The sequence below is a fragment of the Phalacrocorax aristotelis genome, chromosome 5, assembly GCF_949628215.1.
Source record: "Phalacrocorax aristotelis chromosome 5, bGulAri2.1, whole genome shotgun sequence".
Taxonomy (NCBI): Eukaryota; Metazoa; Chordata; class Aves; order Suliformes; family Phalacrocoracidae; genus Phalacrocorax; species Phalacrocorax aristotelis.
The window spans coordinates 44,533,992-44,555,985 of record NC_134280.1 but is presented as its reverse complement, the minus strand read 5'-3'; the positions used below and the strand labels follow the sequence as shown (position 1 = coordinate 44,555,985).

General features: G+C 44.7%; 2 protein-coding genes across 16 annotated transcripts in view; one reads left to right on the top strand and one right to left on the bottom strand.

Moving 5' to 3' along the window:
- PCNT (pericentrin) overlaps positions 1 to 4,829 on the bottom strand; it is a 117,264-nt gene extending 112,435 nt beyond the window's left edge. For 6 of the 15 annotated variants that reach the window (XM_075094227.1, XM_075094229.1, XM_075094233.1 and 3 more), the window contains exon 1: positions 4,634 to 4,808. In XM_075094227.1, coding sequence (XP_074950328.1) covers positions 4,634 to 4,687 — 54 coding nt within the window. In that variant the 5' untranslated portion in view covers positions 4,688 to 4,808. Of the gene's footprint in view, positions 1 to 4,633 lie in introns of all 15 variants that reach the window. The other 9 variants (XM_075094239.1, XM_075094240.1, XM_075094241.1 and 6 more) reach the window with 3 other exon arrangements.
- Positions 4,830 to 7,580: 2,751 nt separating this feature from the next.
- On the top strand, positions 7,581 to 21,904 carry C5H21orf58 (chromosome 5 C21orf58 homolog). The gene is made up of 10 exons (XM_075094226.1): positions 7,581 to 7,650; positions 10,778 to 10,849; positions 12,391 to 12,448; positions 13,429 to 13,434; positions 14,306 to 14,373; positions 15,326 to 15,469; positions 15,938 to 16,052; positions 17,413 to 17,552; positions 19,279 to 19,451; positions 20,094 to 21,904. The coding sequence occupies exons 2-10, from the start codon at positions 10,790 to 10,792 to the stop codon at positions 20,131 to 20,133; spliced, it is 804 nt and encodes a 267-aa protein (XP_074950327.1). The 5' UTR covers positions 7,581 to 7,650; positions 10,778 to 10,789; the 3' UTR covers positions 20,134 to 21,904.
- The last annotated feature ends 90 nt before the right edge of the window (positions 21,905 to 21,994 follow it).

Here is a 21,994-nt window from a genome sequence, read left to right as displayed (position 1 = left end):
TCGAGGGAGGTGATCATTCCGCTCTACTGTACACTGGTGCGCCTCACCTCAAGTACTGCGCGCTATAGTACATCAAGGATACAAAGCTACTAAAGAGTGTCCAGAGGGCCCCAAAGTTGGTGAAAGGTTTAGAGGGGAAACCATAAAGGAGTGGCTAAAGTCACTTGTTTTGTTCAGCGTGGAGGAGAGGAGATTGAGGGGAGACCTCATCGCAGTCTGCAGCTTCCTCACAAGGAGTTGAGGTTTAGTCTTACTGGCAACTCAGCCCCACCCAGCTGCTCGCTCACTCCCCTACAGGCGGGATGGGGGACAGAAGTGAGAAGCTCGTAGGTTGAGATAAGAAGAGTTTAATAATTAAAATATAACAATAATCACAACAATAATAATGCAATGAAAAGGAAAATAACTAGAGAGGTGAAACCCGGGGTGGGGGGAAGGGGGAATGAACTACCAAAACCAACAGCATGTGACACAGCCACTCGCCAATCCAACATCAGCAGTCCCCAAGTCACAACCACTCCTCCCACACCTCACACCCAACTGCCCCAATTAATATACTGGTGATGGCATCACATGGTATGGAATGAATATCCCATTGGCCAGTCAGGGTCAGCTGCCTTGGCTGTGGCCCCACCCCTCCCAGCCTCTTGCCCAGGTGGCAGTGCTTGGGAAGCTGGAAAGATCCCCAACTGCTATAGGCACTACTTAGCGCCACTGAGCCGCTACTTAACAACAACAAAAGCATCAATGTGCCGTCCACACTATACCAGCTACAGTGAAGAGAATTAACTCTATCCCAGCCAAAACCAGCACACAAGGGGAGGAGGAGGGGCAGGTGCTGATCTCCCTGGTGACCCGCGATAGGACCCCAGGGAGTGGCAGGGAGATGCGCCTGGGGAGGTTTAGGTTGGGTATTAGGAAAAGGTTCTTCACCCAGAGAGTGGTTGAGCATTGGAACAGGCTCCCAGGGAAGCAGTCACGGCACCAAGCCTGATGATCTTCAGGAAGCACTTGGGCAACACCCTCAGACACATGGTGTGAATTTTGGGGCTGTCCTGTGCAGGGACAGGAGTTGGACTCGATGACCCTTGTGGATCCCTTCCAACTCAGGACATTCTCACCAGGACCAGTCAGTTAAAAGCGGCAACCACAAGGCACCTCTGAATTGGCACAGCCAGCACCACACGAGCATCCCGGAACTGGAAAGACAAACCTCCCAGGTTTTGCGTTGCTTGGTCCCTGTGTTATCCCCATCCCGGATTAACTGCTCTGCTGACATCCTTTCACCACATTATTGCAAGCTGACCCACACCAGCAGCATGGGCCAGCAGACAGAAAAATTACAGCACATGTAGCACTGTTCAGCTCTCTCCAGCCTGTGTCTCACATAATTTACTCCTTGACTTACCACTTCATATGCTTCAGAAATTAGTACCAAAAGAAAATGGAACAGAGCAGAAAAACACATCAGCACCACAGAGAAACAGGTTGTTCAAATAAACCTTAGTCTACCTCCTAGATACAGTAAACATAAGGATGAGTGCTCTTACACAAAACCCAGAAACGTTTTTTAGAGCTTTCTCAAACTGATAAAGCAGGAAAACTTCCTGGAAAACATACATTCTTGTAGGAGCTCAAAAAGTCTACAATGCAGGAACAGCAGAAACTTCTCACACATGAGGTAGGGCACATACAGGTCTGTAGCTACAGGTACAGATGGCCAACACGCATACTAGCTAACCTGAGATGGAAAAAAAAGAAGGGGAGAAAAGCAGCACTGAATATCTGGGGTTTGTTCTGTTTCTCAATTACTACCTTGGCTATCAGTATTAAAAATGGAAATCTGAAGTACCTGATACAGTCAGTACTTAGCTGCCAAATCATTACAATCTCCAATTAATAACAGTTTGAATTATTATTATTATTAGGTGATAACTTAAATGCATTTCAGTAACAGAGTTTTTATTCCTGTATGGAAAAGAATAATCCAAGTACTGGTTTAAAGAGGATAACTTTTGCATTACATTCCTTTCCCAAGTAATTATTTAGCAGACAAAAATTTTAGGATTCCAAAGGCGAAAAAAAGTTGTTTTTTTTATTTGGGGCGGGGGGAGTGTCTGGGGTGGAGGCAAAAAACCCACAGCAGTTCACACCTCCAGATTCAAGCAGTCTCAGATCAGACTTCAGTTAGCATGAGTGCATGGGATGCTACAAGTCAGTCACTACAGCAGAGGCCTGCACTGCACAGCCAGTCTCACACTCTTGCCCCTGCCAGCATGAGCACTCTCATAGTGATGCAGTAAGAGGATTCAGGAAGCTGAGCTGGATGAACACTGAACAATTCTGTATCTGTCCAGAGATAGGATCACCTTAAGCTCCTGTCAGCCTGCACCACAGGAAGTAAGTACTGTACCTGCTCACATTTATTTCTCCCTTTCAAAACTGCATTTGTATTCATGAGGAGGGCAGCGCAAAGAAAACAAGAAAAAAAGAAAAGGAAAAGAACAAAAATGAGGGACATTTCCCTACTGCTCTACTATATAAGAACCTTCAAAGCCACGAGCTAGCCAGAAGAAGTTCCTGAAGCAAGTTTCAGACCTGCAGCCCACCTACTCAGCAGCATGACCATATCCTTCCTACTGTGGCCTTAAGAACACACAAGGGACTACACTGAGTAAGACCAAAGGCCCATTTATTCCAGTAATTAGCCCAATATGCATCTGTCCCATAAGTTAGCCCTACAACTGCAGGTATATAAGTAAAGATACAAAACCAGGGCAAACACACAGCCATACGTGCTAGAAATTGGGTGTGAGCGTACCAAGGAATGCGCAGCTCACGTGTTTGCCTTCCAAAGCCAAACAAACTACATTTGTGTTAAATAAGCCCCAAAGGATACTGCTTCCATTCATTTTTTCAGGTGTTTTTTTAAACTTTTCTGGTGCCCACAATCTGCTAGCTAAGTAATGGATCTCTGCAACATTTTAATTGGCAGAGGAAGCACTACACCCATCTCTGCCTTTCTAAATCCCTTCCTTTCAGTATACCAGCTGTATAATACCATGCAACAGCAACATTGATGGGCTGCTGACAATTTTTTTTTAAATGGTAAGACGAAAGATATTTAACGCATAGTTTAAAAAAAAATAAATGCAACACTGGCTCTGCACACATAACTTGAAACGTAATGCAGGTCTCTACTTTTTTTACCAATGGCAAACAACAGCCGTATAACAGGTGGGAACTAATAACTTATTCAAGGCAAGCCTATCACGCTCTTCTAACTATAAACAGATACTGCACTTAAAGAAGGGTCACAAAAGAAATGTTAACATAAGTCTTGCCACAGCTGATGTAACTTTTCAACCTGAAGAACCCATTCCCAAAGTTTCCTCTCTCAGTATTAATTCAAACACTAGTAATGCTACTGTTCTCCAACAGGGGATTGTGTCCACACAGCACATATCAAGGCTGTGAGGGCAAGCAGATGACGAGCTAGTGAGCAGGGAACATGGCAACCATGACAGCATCTGGGTGGGACAGGCCAGGGACAGAGGAGCTGTACTGCCCACCATCAAGCTGCTTCAGCACAGCTCCAGCCACGGCTCTGCTTCCCTCCCAGCCATGCTCTCTTTAATTGCCTTCTGCACAGCACTGGGAGAAGGAAGCTGTAACAGAAAACAGAATGCTGCTGAAAAGATCTGAGGAGGACAGCACAGCTCCAAGCCACCTCTCACCCCCGCTAGCCAGATTTCCAGGCCATGCTTCAATGCCTGTGGGAGAATCACTAGGAGTGATATCAGGGGTAAAGAGGCTGTAGCAAAACATGGACAGATCTGATCTGTCTAAACCTCCTGACACCCTGTGCAGCCTCAGTGCTCTCCTTGTGGTTACAGTCCCCCATTCCGCTCCTACTGGGACAGTGAGAACAGGGAAAAGCTGTAGCTGCAGACTGGCAAGCCCTATTCAGCAACAGATTCCCTGAAGGGAAATATGACCATAACAGCTCAAAAAACAGCAGAAATGCTGAATTAAAAGAAAAGTAATCAGACATTGGCAACCAGCTTCTTGAACAGCACTACCAAACCAAAGCAGAAGTTTTTATCTAAGATTGTTAATACACATCAAGTGCTAATCACAAACAATAATTACTAAGAGAACATTACCTTTGTACATCAGTCCTGTCATATGAGCTCTTACACCAAATGACACCTAACTGAGGGCAGGTAACTGCTCAAAGCATGTGAAGCATTCACTCACAGCGTACCTAGAAACAAACCAACCCAACCCAGCTCTCCAATAAGCTACCAGCAGGCGCAAGGGCAAGCGGATTAGTCACTGAAGTGGGAAAACAGGCAACATCTATTCTTGGGGATTCTCACCTGGAAATATGGTATTTCCGCAAATAAGTAAGCGAAAACCTAGTTAAAAACTGCAGAACTGCGGGGGGGGGGGGGGGGGGGCAAAACAAACCTAGAACGTAGGGCAGGATATATGTACTACTTTAGGCTGCTCGTTGCTAATTGAAGATGATGTTTAGGTACCTCTGTAGTAATTAGGGAAACCTCCCAGGCACCCTTCCCTAAGGCGATGCGGCGGGAGCCAGCCCCCCATCGGGACCCCTTCCCCTCACCTTAGCCCTGCCAGCCTCCACCTTCCGCCTCCGTTCTTCCTCCTCCGCCTCCATGGGCCGAGGCCCGAGGACGACGACAGACCCGACACGCGCCTCTCGCCACTCCAACTGTCACACCACAGTACTGGCGCAACTTTCGGTCATGGCCGCCCTAGCGTCTTCTCCCCACCCCCGCGGCTACACCGCCAATCGCGAGACGGCGGTAGCCAGCGCTGGCCAATAAGAGAGATGGGCTGGCCCATCATTCCGGGGAAGGGAGGAAGCTCTTCGGGAACTGGGGAGAATGACCGTACCCGGGAGTCTCGCCAGCCAATGCCGAGAGCAGTCGTTAACCTAGTCCCACCCACTCTCGCTAACTGACACCTGACAACACCAGTCGGAGCGCACCCCCTGACTCCACCCTCCCTCAGCAGCCACCAATGGGAGAGACTGCCAGCCACCACCCTGCCTGCGCTGGATGGCCAATTTCAAACGGGCCGCCAGCCACGGCCCGCCCAGGGGCAGGAGGCAGCCAATGGGGGGAGGGACGTGGCTGCGGCGGGAAAGCTGATCCGGCCGTCGCCTCCCTTCCGTTCTTCCTTCGCCTGCCCGGGAGTCGCCACCGGCGCCTCTTGTGGTGGCCGGCCCTCCGTCCAGCGGGGGCGCCTGAGGCTGCCCTGCCCTGCCCTGCCCTGCCCTCCATGACCCGGCTCGGCGGCCTAGCCCCAGCCCCTCTGGAGATAGCGGGAGGCATTGGGCGGGGGGTGACCATAATCTTCTGTGGGGAAATATTACCGCTTACAGTACCCCCAGCCTACCTCTTGTTTATGTTTTGCATCTGGGTTTCACTGTTTTGTTTCCCTTGCAGTGAGTTGTGTGGAGTTCACCTGCAAAACCCCTTCATTCAGGAAATACAGAGCTAATGTCTGGAAATAACTGTCAGATAACAAGGGAGAAATAAGGTTCTTTTTTCTTATGAATAATTAACCTTACAGTTATGTACAAAACTGACAGCTTCTTTGTCTTTTGAAGACATTAGATCACACTGGAAAACACCTGCTTTGATCAAATTTGTTACTCTGCTCAGTTCAGTGGTAGCCTCTTGTGATTAACGGGCTTATTTTCTTGTTTCTTTTTTTCTAAGAAACATGGAAATGCAAGCGTTTTTATGATCTAACAGTCCCTTTTCTATCCCTGGACCTTTCTGTGTATTTGGTCTTCAAGTTGGGCTCTTTCCTGTACGGGCTTTTGCCCCAGATTTGGATGTTGCATCAGCCATGTTGTGAGCCAGAGCAAGCTTCTCCTGTGGACTGCATCAATGCTGTCTGGGTTTGCCATGCCTATGTCAACTCCCATCCACGTTTGTGGTCTTGGAATAAACCATTTTGTATCAATCTCTCCACCTCCCAGGTTATCTCTATATAAATATTTCAGCATAGACAATGAAAACACTGGAGCAGCGCATGCTCAATTTTCCAGGGAGAAAGCTGAGAACGCTAGGAGCAAGGCAGGGTTGGCAAGGCTTTCTCTACACATCAGAAAGCCTGTCTATGTTTAGAGCCAAGGTAGAGGTTAAGTTTTAAACTACTGCAGAGGTTGCCATGGGACAGTATGCATTGCCTTTCCTTTTCTTCATGACAAATTTGGCTCTTCTGAGGAAGAGTGGAAGCTTCAGTGAGCAACCCGTGCAGGGACATTAGGTCTGACAGCGAGGACAGACTCCTGATGCTAATTCTGGTCACCTCCTGCTTTGTCAGCCCTTGGATGTTTTGAAGGGATTTTTGTTTATTTGTTTTTCCTGGTAGTACTGCCATGTCCTCTGACCCTGTAGGCAGGGTTCTGAGTTTGTCCCCAGTCAATGCTAAGAGATAAAGTCTGAATTATGAAATTTCTTAGTGCAAAAGCTTGTGTAATCTGAGAAGCAAAACGAAACTGGTAAGCTCAGAACAAAGAAATTTCTTAAAAGAAAAAATATAATATGGCATTTATAATGGCAATTTTATTAAATCAGATCTGTAACTTTAAAAAAAATCATTCAAAATAAATTATGGCTTTGTCTTCTTGCTCCAGCTAAAAATGTAAAATAAGTAAGTCATGTTTGTTTGGGTTTAATGGATTTTGGTTTATTGGTAATGCCTTTTTTTTAAATAACCAATTCATGTATTATATTTTCTTATATCCCTGTCTGTTTGTTAAAATGTCAGCATTTCTAGTGCTTATCTAATTAAATTGACTAAAGTAGAAACATTTGAAAGGGACCCATCTGGCAGCACATCAGCTAGCTGGTAGTCAGACAGCACCAGCAACAACATTTGCAGTGGGGCAGCTGAAGCTGGCCAGGCAGGGTGGCAGGGCCACCCTGTTTATGCTGGGGCCAATCCTATCTGACATAACCACATAGGCAGTAGAGGTCATTTCTACCTCCACTAAATTAGCAGTAGTACTGATAATGCTGCACTAAGATCAGGCAGGTAACGAAACCTCGCTGAGAACTCTGGGTGCTGCTGCAACATATCTGCAAACAAATGAGCAGTGTTAGCAGGGACTAGTGGTTTGCTGTTGACATATAAGGCGGCAATAATTTTACTGTTTGATTAGTATAATGTACTTAATCATAAGTAAGAAAAGTTAATCGTAAGTATAGTTTGGTTCAGACTACGATCACTGTTTTCGGAAATGACAGTAAAAACCAAAATTGCACATTGTTATATGACAGTGGCATGCAATAACTAATTACAGAATATGTTTTATTCATATGTTTTGCTTCAAATGCAGATAGGACATCTTTACAGTACTTGTAACTGCCAAGCAGCATAACAAGAGCTGTCTGTTAATTTGCAACATTACAATTGGCAGAAGCAGACAGTTGATTGGCAGGAAATTATATGTACTTCTCCCTTGGTGATTTGTGTGAGTATTTTTTTTTCTTCTTTTAACTCTCTTTTAACAAATTAAAAAACTCTTCTAAGGCTGAAATGATAGAGATCCCCCCCTGTGGAACCAGAGCATGAAATTTTATCATCTCCGGATATTTCCAGGTGGGTCGGTTTGTTTGGTTCTTTTTATATTGTGTTTTAGAAATCTTAGTAATTAAAATTAAGAGCATGAAGTAGCAAAATCAGTAAAAGACATTTTAGAAATATAGTACTGGTATGGACCTCACCAGGTTAGCTAATCCATTCTTGTATCTGAAGAGGGGTCTAACAGTCCTACAATGTTCATCACAGTTGTTTTTCTATATTGTTTTTAAACAACTTCTGTGAAAGTTTTTTTTCTCGGATAGCTGCTCCATCATTTATCTTACTGTATAACCAAGATTTTTTTCTTGTTTTTATCAGGTTTTCCTCTCCCTAAGTCAAATCTTCTTGCCCAGCCTTTTCAAACAGACACCACCCACCCTGTTCTTGATTGTATCCTTTCATTTATTTAAAGATTGCTAGCCTGTCCTCTTCTCACCATCTGCTTACTAACTAAAGAAAGCCTGTTCTTCCAAGTCTCCCTCAGAGCTTACATTTCATAAATGTACCATTTTTATCTTCTTTTTTTCTGGACTTTATTTCTGTCTTAAACCACCATGTCTAAAATTAGGCACAGTATTCAAACTCTGACCACAGCACTGCTAAATAGAGCAGAATAATTATCTCCTGTGAGGTGCACATAACACTCCTGTTAATCCTTTATAGAATTAAATTTGTCTGGTTTTGCTCTTTTGCATCACCGTGTTCATGTGTGATCCCTAGTTTGTGATTCAGTGTAACTCTAGATCCCTTTTGGCAAGATCCTCTTGTGTCCAGCTGGCAGATTTCTGGCAAGTCATTAATTAGCAGGTTGTAAGATGTCCTTAAAGTAGAGATCCCATTGTGAACAGGGCATCCATAAGTGTGGGAAAAGGAAGATCCCTTAGCAGATTTGCTGGAAAGCACTTTTTTTTTTACCTAGCATTGGATTTTTTTCTAGGATACCTGTCACATTAAGCAGAAGTTTCTCCCTCTTCCTTTCCTCTATAGTCATCTCAGTTGCTTAACACTGGCACTGTATTTTTCATGGAATACTTACACTCAGTTCTTTTTGTCAACCTTTCTTTTAACCCTATATTCCTATTGCAATGAAGGCTCTAGAAATGTAAATTCTAGGGGGCACTTTATTAAACCAGTTGACGGTAAAACATCAGCAGATGAAAAGGCTAGTACAGGATCAGCAATGACTAACAGCAGGCTTGGTGCTGTTGTGGTTGTCTGGAGACACCAACACAGTCTGCTTTGCTACGTCACTGCCCAAACACTGCCCACAACCCTGTTACCCCATCACAAAAAGGTTTATGAACTAGAAACATACAGACAGAAGCAACTAGGATAAACATGAGACTTTACAAACAGACAGACACACTGTGATCAAAGGTACAGCCAATGCAGCACCTTCTGAGAGTGGCTGACAGTGGAGGCCATGAGGTGGGGATGAGAGCAGTCTGTGCATGCTTTTGCATTATACCTTCCCTTTCCCAGCCGAGTTATGAGACCAAAGAGTAAGGAAAATCTGCTGTTTGAGGACAAATTAAGTAGATTGTCTTGCTTAGAAAAGAGACACCTGAATGGGGATACGATACAGGAATGTAAGTCACAAATGGTATGGGAAAAGTGTGTGGGAGAAGAGTCATATGTATTTTCCATAAGAAATTAGAAGATTTCCAATAAACTTTTCAGGAATCTAGATTTAAAACAGCCTAAATATAATCCTTTTTTTGCCCGACACTTCCGTAAACTTATACTTATGCAGTTTACTTGCATAACTAGGCTTATGCTTAAGATAACTAGGAAACTCCTTGCCAAAGGTTGTTACAACTGCCCAATAGATGAAGGGATCAAAGATGTTAGAGATAACGGGAGAAAAATCTAATGGGATTTTAAAGTACAAAAAATGTATGTAGAACTGTTTCTCAGGAAAACTGCTGGCAGGTGAGAGGGTTTTCTGTTCTGCTGCATCACTCACAGCATTTGCAAATAAGCCCTGAGAAAGAAAGCTGAGCACAGCTATTTTTGGCATCCCCATGTCTCAGTTTTTATAACCTCTCCAGTGACTACCAGCCCGTGTATTTTTAAGGACAGATTGCACACCCGTGCTGTGTGGGTCACAGCTGGAGGAGGTGATCCATGCTGCTCCCACACAGCTCCCTTCAAGCATCTATCAGCTGCCAGCAGCAGCTCAGCTTTGGCTTGCTCTGGCCTTCAAGTAAGGAAGGGCTTGTAACCTTGCTGTCCTAGGAGCAGAACCAGGCTTAAAATATGATTCCGAGAACAAGTATCTACTATCTGGCTTCCTTCTCATGCCCTGGTGTCAATTTTATGGATATCACTGAAAAATGTTGCCCTGTTCTTTATGCTGGTAGGGCTTTGCTGGGAGAGCGAGACACCCTACAGGTTCCTTGGGAGATGGTAAGGGTTTTACTCATCTGGGGATGAGTCCCAGCTATGCTCCTTAATTTTTTGAGTTTTTAGCTGCTATCTGGTAATGAAAACTCATACAAAGGGCTATGTCAAAAATGTACGGGCCCCTTACAGTGGGATAAACATTGCTATCAGGTATCAATCAGCAAGATCATAATCTGACCCCTAGCATTGGGCTTGTGTTAAAGAACCATTGGCTTTTGTTTCTTTTTTTCTTGTCCACTAATGTGCTGGGCATTCATGTTACAAAAGGTACATAAGCTGCTACACCTGGAGATTAAATTGTTTATGTTGAGGATCGAGACTACAAACTTAGCAACCAGGTTACAGGCACAAAACCCTGAGTTACTTCACAGAGACTAACAACACAGAGGGCCAGGCTTAGTGCCACTGCCAGGGAAAGGCTAGCAACCATTAAGAACAGACAAATATTCACCCTGAGTTACCCTTCTGTGACCATCACAACCGGCAGCACAAAAACACATTGAGACAAATGGCAGAAAAAGCTGCGTCTATGATGCTGTGGTGAACAAGTGTACTCATTTCTATCCAGGAGTGAAACTGAAGCTTTTATCTTCTTCCCTCAATTGCTCACAATCTTGTACTTTTTTTTCCTAATTGAACTATTCTTCTACGAAGATTGTGGAGGGGGAAAAAAGACCACTGAAAGTCTATCTGCCTTTGCTTAGCTTTTTATCTTGTTTTTGCCTGCTTGCTCTTCCAGGAGACTACTACAATGACAGATCCTTCAGTGATGGATCACCTGACACGACTGAAACTCAAACTCCTAGAAAAGGTAAGGGAACACTTCTTCAATGGTCACCTTTGCTTTGCTTTTGCATGTTTAAGCATTGAAATTGTATTTTAAATAATTATGTTTCTACTGAGATACAAAGAGGCTCCGCAGCCAATTGAGAATGCCTTTCTTCGTGCAAGCAGAGGCAGACCAACATGCAGTGGTGCTACAGTCACTGTCACTTTCTTAAATAACATTGCACAAGTTTATATGGACCTACAGTAAACTAAAAATAGAGTTAAAGTGACTTGATCTTATGGAAGATATCGCTAGTTAGCTCAAAACAGTTTCAGTTGTGGTGGGCAAAGTTTAGGAGTAAATTTTGGATAAAGAGGGTCTCAGACTGTTTTAACACTACCTCATGTCTTCTTTTTTGTCTACTTTCACAAAAGATAAGTTGCCTGGTGAAACATGTGCAGGCCTTCAGTGGAAACACATGAAGTGCTGCACAGAATCCCAGTAGCTCTTTGTTGTTACTCTGCACACTAATGCACCCAGGGTTCTCTACTTAGCCTTGCTCCTCCACCCTCAGCACATCTGACATCCACTAGTGTGGATCTTCTGCTTCAGTGACCTCCAGAAGCTACTTAAAGAGTTATCTGGAGGGAAAAACAATTTGCCTGGAGATGTCAGTGCTGAAAGTGGCATCTAAACTGTCTCCACAGTGGAATCTTTTGTCTTAGATACAGCAGCTATTTGAGGGCAAAGCTTTCACAAGTGTGGAGCCATGCAAAACCAAGAAAAGAGCCTGTGCTTGAGCAAAAGGTCTCTAATTTCTGAGCATCAGGGAGGAACAAGGGCCAGCTGCTCCCTAAGGAGCAAGGAGTTGAGCACAACACAGCCAGCAGAGCAGGGGCCTGGTTGGCCAGCCCCCAAGTGAGGCAAGCAGGGCAGAGCCAGAGATAGTAGCCAGGTTTGACCAAAAGTCCAGATCTATCAGGCAAGCTCATGGCGATGAGGCAGGTCCAAGGGCAACCTGGGAAGTGTCTGCAGGTTGGAATCAGGGTTAATAGGATCCATGGTCAGTCACAGACATGGATGTGGCTTAACTGCAGGCCAATACTCATCCAGTATAGTTTAGGAAGGAACTGAATACCTAGAACTGAGATTAAAGTGACTCCTGGGCACATGAGCGGCAGGTGTGGATGGTCAAGGCCATTTAGGCCTATTAGTGCACCAAATACCAAAAACTGTCCAGCATCAAGTTCTTCATATGATCCAGCTCTCCACCCTACAAAATAAATGATGCATATGTCTCCTGATTCACCATGCTATCAATTTCCAGGTCTGGGATAGCAGGACCTATGGGAAGCATGAATATTCTTTTACTGTAACTAGATCAGTAGTGAGACATTCCATATTTCTATGAATACTTCTTGTACCCCTCACTAACTGTGACTTAGCAGTTAAGAAGCAGCGCTTTACTCCACTTCTGCTTTATTTACTCCATCCCGAACGTACACCTGTAAGGTAGGGTTGGAAATTGTTGTGAGCTTTGCTGCCTGACTCATAACCAGTTCTTGTTGTGGTTCTACCAACAGAGACTAGAAAATGAACAGGAGAACCTAGAGAAGATGGAGTCACCTCTCCCAGCTGCAAGTAAAAGAGAAGCATTATTCTAATTATGGACATAATATGAAAAGGGTTTAGTGAGGTTCTCAGGCATGAGTTCCTCAGTAGGTTGCACCAGATGATCACATGTCCCTAAAAGCTGTGTGCTAGTTGTTGGGCTTTTGGGTAGTCAGAACTTCCTCTGTCTTGGCTTCTGTGACAGGGACATGGTCTGGAAGGAGACTCTGATCTTGATTCGGTGCTGTCCCAGCTCAGCCTGCCTATCTAAATCTGTATGCAGTCCTGGGGATTGGAAGTAGCAAAAATGCAAGTTCCAGTGAAGCTTGTGCAGTAATGTTGGTCTGTATACTAGTCTTGGTCCTAACCAAGGCAGTGAATTCAGTGGCCCTGGTACAAGGAGAATGGGCTTGCTATACTGTGCAGCTATATACATTTTGTCTTTTGAATTTCTTAAACTTTTTTATTTTGACAAAGGGAAATGATCAACCAGCTGAGCACTGATATAAGAATGACCTCCTGCCCAGGTGTCCTCTGCCGCTTCTCAGCTGTGGATGCTGGTTCAGCTGCAGTAAACTACTGGTGATCCTATTTGTCCTAGCTCCTGTACCTAGGAGTGATCCCCTCTAGAAGTCCAGCTGCATGCTTGGCTTTGATGGTTCTGAAAAGGAGTTGTTAGGATGGCTGTGTGGCTCTGAGGGATCCAGGCAGGAGGAACACTCCACTGCTAATACTGCTTTGCACTTCTGAAGCTGACAAACACAGCCTTGTGCAGACCAGAACATGGTTTCCAGTGTGAAAAAAAATGTGGCTTAGCTTATTAAATAAATCATCGTACTGAAAAGGTTGGTTTTGAGGACTGCATTGGTAAGAGCTGGAAAACCATTTTACCAGGAAACCATGCATGTGCAATTACATCCTGACTTCGGTTTGGGCAGAGTTGAGGAATCCCAGCATGCTTATGAAAATTCCAAAGTTTAGATGATTGTCTATAAAAGCCAGCAAACCAGCTAAAAGTTGATAAATACGGGAGTTCAAAATAACTTGTGTCTTTATCAAACACTTTCATAGACTGCTGTGATGTTTCACATACAAGTAGTGTGTTCCCTTCAACAATACACCCATGGAAGCTACGCATGCTATGTGCAGTGCATTAATTTCTTTGCATGGCACATCCAGTGTTTATATTATCTATGGATTAAAGACCACCAGTAGAAGATCAGTAATACTTCTAGATTATACTCTGGGCTTATATTCATTAAGCTGATGCACAAAGAGTTGGAAACCTTCAATGCTGTGGCCAAAAATTTAAAAATCCCTTTAACAACTTACAGTTTCAAAATACAAGGTGATGCTTTTCAGAGCAGATGCCAGCCATGCCTCCAATATGTCTGAAAACATTATTTCTTATTTTCATTTCAAGTGATATCAGTTTTCTGTGGGAAGAACTGAAAAGGAATTTGATTCAGAACAAAAAGGAAACAGAAAAGTTGACATTCAAAACTGAGTTTGTTTTGATATGTCACAAAAAACCTTTTTTACATTTTGCACAATCATCGTCTGCCTGTACAGAGTATATCTAGGAGATTTCAGGCTGAAATTAGTTTCTAAGCCAGGAGGCTAAAAGAGGGCTTTAAAGAGCAATCTTAAAAGTTTATTTTCAGAGCAGGTGCATTGCCTTTGTAGAGCTTCTGAATAACTGTGTCTGCATGTGGCATAAAGTCATTACCCATTCATGGATTTGACAAGAAAAGTAGCCTAAAGCCTTTTGCAGAAGAAGTCAAGCTATCTCAAAACATGTTTTCCATAATTAAACTCATAATGTAGGTGCTATAGTAGTTCTGCTTTGTGATCCTTTGAGAAGGTGATGGACTTTTCCTCCTTCAGGGAACAGATGTGAGGATATACTCCAAAGTGCCCTAAGGCGAAGGAAAGATCTCCTGCAGCAGCTTAGGGTAAGAGCCCTCTCTGTGGACAGAAACAACAGAAAGGGCCAGGTTATCTGCACATCCACTGCATTGTGGATTCAGCTCTTCCCTGTCCTTTAATTCTTCTGCTGGACAGTATTCAGTCCTCTGATGGTTCGGAGTATAGAGGCTGGGCCAGTTCATCAGGAGTGGGGCTGGAGAGCAGTACATCATCTCTCACCACAGCTAACAAAGCTTGCACCCACTTCAGTTAGTTGGTGAATTGATTCTGCTTGTCCTGAACTGCTGTATCATAAGTTCTCTGGGGTAGTGCCAAGATGCAAATAGGGGATTTTTAATGCTGCCAAACTGGGAACAATAGTAACTGTTACTTATTCCTAGTTTGTGGAGGGTACCAACCATTAATCACAGAATCATAGAATCATCGAACAGTGTGGGTTGGAAGGGACCTTTAAAGGCCATCTAGTCCCACTCCCCTGCAGTGAGTAAGGGCATCTTCAACTAGATCAGGCTGCTCAGAGCCCCGTCTAGCCTGACCTTGAATGTTTCCAGGGGTGGGGCATCTACCACCTCTCTGGGCAACCTGTGCCAGTGTTTCACCACCCTTACTGTAAAAACTTTCTTCCTTATATCTAGTTTAAGTCTATCTTATTTTAGTTTAAAAGCATGAAATATTTTACCAGATTTCTGGCAGTTTATTCTTTTTTTCCATTCCTTTTTCCTTGTGCTGAAAACTCTATGGCTTAGAGATATGTAGGAAGAAAAACTTTCTTTATACTTGTGTGGGCACTAGTTGAGTGTTTCTTTTCATGCAGTGGTCACTTGTGGTCTGCCTGTCAGATGCAGCAGTGTTTTGGTGAGCAAGGCTGCACCCTGCTTTGGGCTTCCAAGGGCTAAACCCATTGGGTTGAGAGACCGTAACAATACTGTCTGCCTTTCTGTGACCAGGTTTTCTTCAAGAAGATACTTGATTTTGCAGGAGCAGCACCTTCTGGAAGAGCTTTCACAGCCCCCTGCACCAGCTGGAGGACACTGTCATAACCACAGAGCTACGCCCCCACATGTCTACCAGATACCTTTCCCAGCTCCCAAAGTGGAGCCACCAAGGATTATCCAGCAGACAGTAAGGGTCTTCTCTCCTAGGAAACACTACTAGCACTGTGTCTGTCCCAGACAACAACCGCAGGTGGAGGGACTTGGGGACTGTATGGAAATGTTTATCCCACCAAAAGGGAAGGATACGTATCTTGCTATTGTATGGGACCCTTACTGCCCTAGGCAAAATCTAAGGGAAATCATCTCACAAAAAAGGCACAATATTAACAATGTGAATGGTTTAACATAGGATTAAGGTAGTAAAAGGAGTGGGGAGGATTACTCATGTTCTGGCCTGGCTGTTCAGCCCCACTGCACATCACTGTCTGCTCGTACAGCCCACAACCTCAACAGCTTCTCTATGAGGATTTCATGGGAGACGATGTCCAAAGCCTTACTGAAGTCAAGGCAGATCATGCCCACTGGTCTCTCCTCCCAAAGATGTGGGAGCTGGCCAAAACCAACCCTGCCTTCTCCATTTTCATTTCTTTTTCAGATGCCGCCTCAGCCCGCCACCATCATCCAGCAGTTACCTCAGCCACCCCCCCTGATCACACAGATCCCCCCTGCCCAGCCTTTTGCAGACCCTCGCTCCAGAAGCATTAAAGAAGGTAACGTATCCTCCATCTAGCAGCCAGCCTGGAAAGGGCAGGCAAGGTGCCATGGCAAGTGGAAGGGGGCACAGGATGGTATCCAAGCTAGTTAGTGACGTGCTGTTTCACGACCAGGCTGCTGCTGGAGCTGTGGGAATTGCACTCCATAAATGGACTAGATAACATTTCTGAAAGGTTTTCAGATAAACTCTTGTTGCTAAAACTAAATAAAAGGGGACTACAAACACAGCAAAGCCAGGTTAAGCTGCTGGGGATCTTGGGAAACCAAAACAGCTGAACCCAAGGCACTGAGTAATATTGACAAGGTCAAACTCATATGCACAGATGATTCCAAAATTAAATATTTAAAATCTCTTTTTATTCTTTTGTTCCGTCGTAACCTGGTGTTCAGTCTCTTCAGAATAATACATGCTTTTATTATGCCCCATGTTTGAAAGCAAGACAGAACAACTGAAAGTGCTGTTCCAAATATAGTGCAATGCCAATAAAAAGAGTCTGTTTCTAAACATAGGTGGATGCTGCTTTGAAATAATACGTGAGCAAAAACCTTGGATGATTTCCCTGGCTCAATCTTTAGCCAAGGGTTTCTTCATCCCCCAGAGAAGTCCTCAGTCATGAAATTGCAATATTTATCAGCTTTTTCTTCTTCTAAGTGTCTGGATTTTTGAATCAGAGTTTATTTTCATAAGCAAAATAGTCCCAATCCATGCATGACACTTCTGAAGCTGATACATGTAAACTACTGGTAAGACCAGTCAAAAAAAACAAGAGTGTTGCCTTGAATTTTTTTTCCCCTCCCCTCTCCCTCCTTCCTTCCCCTGCCAAGCAAATTGGTCTCACTGATCCTTTGTGATTACAACCCAGAGATCATGGTAAGTAGGTTTGATGCGCATGCAGTGGACTCTCAAGGTGGCACTGCAATATCAAGTAAAGTTGAGGAAACCTCTCACACGGAAAGCAATGATCTTGAGCAGAAGCAGAGGACAGCAGTGTAAGGAGCTGGTCCATGCTGGAGTAAGCAGAGAGCTCTAGCTCCTGGCCCTTCTCCAGCCTGCCAGTCAGCATATCCAGAGGGGTGGGCTTGTAGGGAAACTAACAGAAGATGCTCAACAGCTGCTTTCTTGTAGAAGCAAGGAGAAACAGGATTGCTGGCCTGAACAGTTGTATTCATAGACATTAATTTTGCATTGCCTGGCCAAATAATGCCAATATTCTTGATGTGTCCCTTTCAGCTGCTTTGTCTTGGTTGCAGTGACCGGTCTGTATGCTGGAGGGCACTTCTTACCAAGATGACACTGCTGCTTGTCAGTTGCTGATAAAGGTCTTACATTCTTCCTTGGGGGTGACCTCTTCCCAGATATGGTAGAGATGATGCTGATGCAGAATGCTCAGATGCACCAGATTATCATGCAGAACATGATGCTCAAGGCTCTTCCACCAATGGCGTTCGCACAGTCTGCTGGAGCTAGCTCTCCCTTGATTCAGCATGCACAGCAGGTAACGACACTGGAATCTGAAGGGCACTTTTGCTCACATGAGGCAATGCTTGATCTCCTCGGGAGGGTGCAGGGCCTGGATAAAACATGCAGAAAGTCTGGGACATTTAACAGCTGTGCACATCTTCAACAGCACTGCACCAGATGACTGTTACTGAGGAAATCACAGTCTGCCTCTTTACCATTACGAGCACTGTGACAGGATCCAGTGGAAGAATGTCTCCTCCACAGTGCAACTGGATTCAGTCCAGCTTTGAAAATCATTTGTTCTGTACAGTTGAACCATTGAACCACTAACAGACTATGCATGGACTATGCATGCTACACTGGGTATCTGCTGCTGCAGGTCCACTTCCTGCAAACAGCAGGGCAATATTTGTGTTACAATTCCTGTAGTTGGTAAAATTTGACCTGGTAGTTTGAAATGGGCTACAGCTGAAGCACAGATTTTGTGATCATACTTGGATCCCCACTGCTCTAGTTCCTGTCTCACTGAAAATCAATGGCTACTGAGCTCTGAATGGACAGATCTTAAAGATATTTTGATGTGTAGATCCCTACAGAGATTTTTCCAAATGTGTCCAATGCCTGGTAAGGAGTAGGTAATTTTGAATATACCCTTAGATGCCCAATTCTAACCTATTTTTAACATGGTGATATAGCTCCTTAGTGTCCTTAAGTGCTTTGCAACATGTGTTTCTAGTCTCTATTCTGCTCCATTTATTACCTAAGAAGAAAAGACAGTTGATCTTTGGGGAGGAAGAGATGTCCCAATGTTGCAAAAACTTCCTCTGTGCTTTTCCCACCCCTCTATTTTCAGGCTAACTATGTCTTTTCCCTGTGTTTTCTTTTCCTTGGGTGTTAAGGTTGTCAGGTGCTGAGAATGTAACTCCCACAATTCTGCAGTCATTACCCAGCTCGCTCACACCTTTCCTACATGCTATTTGCAAAAGCAACAAATGGCTTAAAAGCCCCTAAGTCCCAGGTTTTTTTGAGGGGTAGGAAATCCAATCCTCCTCCATGGCCTGTCCCATGGCTTGGAGGGAGCTGATGGGTTTTTGCACCTGTTGGGACCAAATGTCTGCCCTGGACAGAAAGTGTCTGACAGCAGCTGCTAGCTCTCACGTTTCGGGGCACTGAGATTCCAGGAGGGATCTACAGTGCAGAGGGGCCTGCTGGTTTCATCAGCCATGGTCCCAGGACAGACTTGCTGTGCAAATGGTAGGCAGTGCCAGCTCTTCCTCATGTCAGAGCATTGCCTCGGACAGAAGTCCTTTTCTATTTTTCCTGGTTTTGAATACTCTTTCCCCTTGCTGTGAGGGAGATGTCTGAGGCAGATGGTGGTGCTGAGAGAGCCAGCAGACTCATCTGTAGCTTTCTGTGGAGGACCCCACATCTAAGGGAAGATGGCAGAGAAAGAGCATGCGTCCCCCCGGTCCTCACCTTCCTCCACAGGCCATCCTGTCACTTTGCATTTCCCTGACGTAGACTGGTGGGATAAACTGGGGGGAGTGGGGTATAAGCACCTCTGAATATCAGGTGAAATCTGAAATCACCGAGTCTTTGCTGGACCTTCTATGTTGGAGCCTGCAAAACCCACCTCCAGACACATGCCGAAGGGCTTCCTTTACTGAGGGGTGGCCAAGTGGGAACACAGCCCCTCAGCCAGCGACCCTTCCCATGGGGGCACAGATTTCACAAATTGCCCTTTGTCGCTCTCCAACAAGGACCTGCAGTTTGCTGCTCCCTTGGCTGTGAAAGCAGACAGGCCCTGGCCACCTGTGGTGCACCACCACCACCACTACCCTCCCACAGCAGTACTCCCAGTGCCCGATGGAAGCTTCCCGCCCACAACCACGGCACATCACTGGACCAGCAGCATGCTCCCTGCCCTGCCTATGTAAGTAAACAAGCAGCTGCAACATAAATTTTTAACCCTTCCTTCCTGCACAGATGTGGTAGCAAAGTAGACCAGACAATCCCATGCCTTCATGCTTCTTCACTAAGGCCAGTCCTGAATATTTTCTTTAACACAGCAATGGGATTGAGACAGGTTAAGTGATGATTTGATACACTCAAGCTTATAACTTCAGTAATTAACCCTTGCTTACTGTGGAATAAACATGACAAGGTCCGCAGACGATACCAAGCTGTATCTTGGCCACCCCGAGCCACCACCCAGCAGTATTGCATGGCTCTGCTCTGCAGTGGTTGTTACCCTGGGGTTTGGGTCTCCCTGTGAAGCTGGCAGACATGTCAACACATCCCACAGTGTCTTGTAGCCTTGGCAGTCCACCACAGCCTCAGGGCATGAGATAACACTGGTGTTAAGATTATTTTAGCCCTGACAAATGAGTATGACCCATACTTATGAGTCCCCTTCATGTGCAATTTGAGTAAATGCATCTTGCAAAGGGGACTGCTGCCCTCCTCAGGAGGATAATGCAAATTAATCCCGAGTGCCTGAATGAGGGTTTAGTTGCCAAACCTCATCAGCTTGAAGTGTTCCTCCCTCAGCGTTTTTGGTTTTACTCCCTCACAGATACACTTGTCCTACAGTAACTACCTATCCAGGGAACTAAAGATGAGCAGGAACAATCCAAATGCAAGTTATCCGCATAGAAGAGAAAAACCCTGGCATTGGATTTTCTGAAGACCAGCACTCTGCCCTACCTGTGTCAGTTGGCTTTACTCACTATTTGGATAAATAATTCTCAGTGGAGAAGAAAAGAAAGAAATCTGCTCCTGCAGCTATTGGGTTTCGACATTGAAGTGCAATGTTAACTGCAGTCCACGTTTTCTGCCCCAGGAGGACTCTGACTCTCAGTCTCTCAAGATTTCACATTTACAAAGCTACCCACAGTTTTCTTCTGAAAGAGCTATTGGAGGATGATTTAAGCTGTCTGAAATTGTGTATATTTGTTTCGTTATTTCTAAACCTCTCCCTCATATAATCAGGGTTTTGACTCAACTAAAAAAAAATATCCTGAGGCTCTTCCTTGGATATTGGCATGTCTTTTTCTTCAGCAACATAAATCAAACACTATTCCTCTCTTTACTTTTCCCACTAATTTTCAGAGGGCAGGCTTTAATCCAAGCCCATGCTATCCTATTCTTTTTGTTTTCATTTAGGACTCCTCAGAAGGCTCACTCAGTGTTTTAATCAAGCTATACTTTTTCATGCTCTCAGCAGCCTGGTTGTGTTTAATAGAGAAAGATAAACAACGAATTACTAGCGTTTTCTCCATGTCTTCCCCCTTTCTCCTGTTTTTAAAGTGGAGAACATCTTTATGTTGTTATTGCCTGGTGCAGTTTGGGAGTGAATCTGATGAAGATAACCCAGGGACATAAATTTTGTTTGGAATGGTTATCCAGAAGAGAAAATGTTGCACTGGGCATAGATAGTCCCTTAGAGGCAAAGCTTAGTCTGGTTTGCCAGAACTATTGTCAGTAGCTAAGGAGATACATTTGGCAGCAAGAAGCTGATGTGCATCATCTCAGAAGAAAAAACTTTCATACTGGCCCGTTTACTGTACCACAAAGCACTGCTCACCGATGGGTTGGGTGCTTCCCCACGTCTCCGTGCCTCCAGAGCAGGCACACGGGCAGCAGTCGAGGCTGCTTTTTGCAGAAAGCAGTATTACAAGACCAGCTTTAGTTAAATAATTTTATGCTGTGTTATCCACAGGAGTCCATGAATTAATTGGCGTACCTTAAAGTGCTGGTCTCAAATTGGTAAGCCAGGGTGGTGCAGGAATCTGTAAAGCCTACTGGACATGTACGCAAAGGGTGCTGTGAGTGCTATTTCCAAATCATAACTGTCACTGCTAGAAGCTAATGTTATGCTGTCTGTGGTCTGAAAATAATGAAAAATCATTTACTATGTAAAACTTACCTTGCTCTTTGCCCTCTCTTTTATATTTTCTTTGCTGGGTGTGTGTAAGTCAATGAGATAGCATGGATCAATTCACTACTGCTGGATGGTCTTCCACAGAGACTCATTTGGACACAGTGACAGGGCCCGTAGGCACTAATAGCCTTTAACAACCCCAGCCAGCCCCCACCTGGGCCCCTGCCCTCCCTAAGGCCAGCAGTCCATTTAAGCTTGGGCCTGGGGCTGCTTGTGGGTCCTGTTGACCCTGTCCTGCATGTGTCCTCTCCTTGCATGGTACTGCAGGTTGGGACTATGGCGTGGTGCTTGCTCCCCCGTCCCATTGAGAGCTGCTGGCCCTTGCTGCACCAGGAACTAAGATGTGCAACGGAGAATTGTACTATGCTTGTGTGGGGACTTGGTCTTGCTCCTTTGAGACAAATCTGCTGTTGTGGGCTGTGCATTGCAGGTTTAGCAATAAATGGTAGTTAGTGAATGTTAATGTATGTGTTTTCACTGTTTGCTGTTTAATTATTTTGTGTAGGTTTTAATTGGCTCCTCCCTTTTAAAAG

Coding starts and splice junctions, on each gene's coding strand:
- C5H21orf58 (XM_075094226.1), top strand. CDS start 10,790: ATGACAGATCCTTCAGTGATGGATCACCTGACACGACTGAAACTCAAA. Junction 14,374..15,325: donor ATCTCCTGCAGCAGCTTAGG/GTAAGAGCCCTC, acceptor TTGATTTTGCAG/GAGCAGCACCTTCTGGAAGA. Junction 15,470..15,937: donor CAAGGATTATCCAGCAGACA/GTAAGGGTCTTC, acceptor TTTCTTTTTCAG/ATGCCGCCTCAGCCCGCCAC.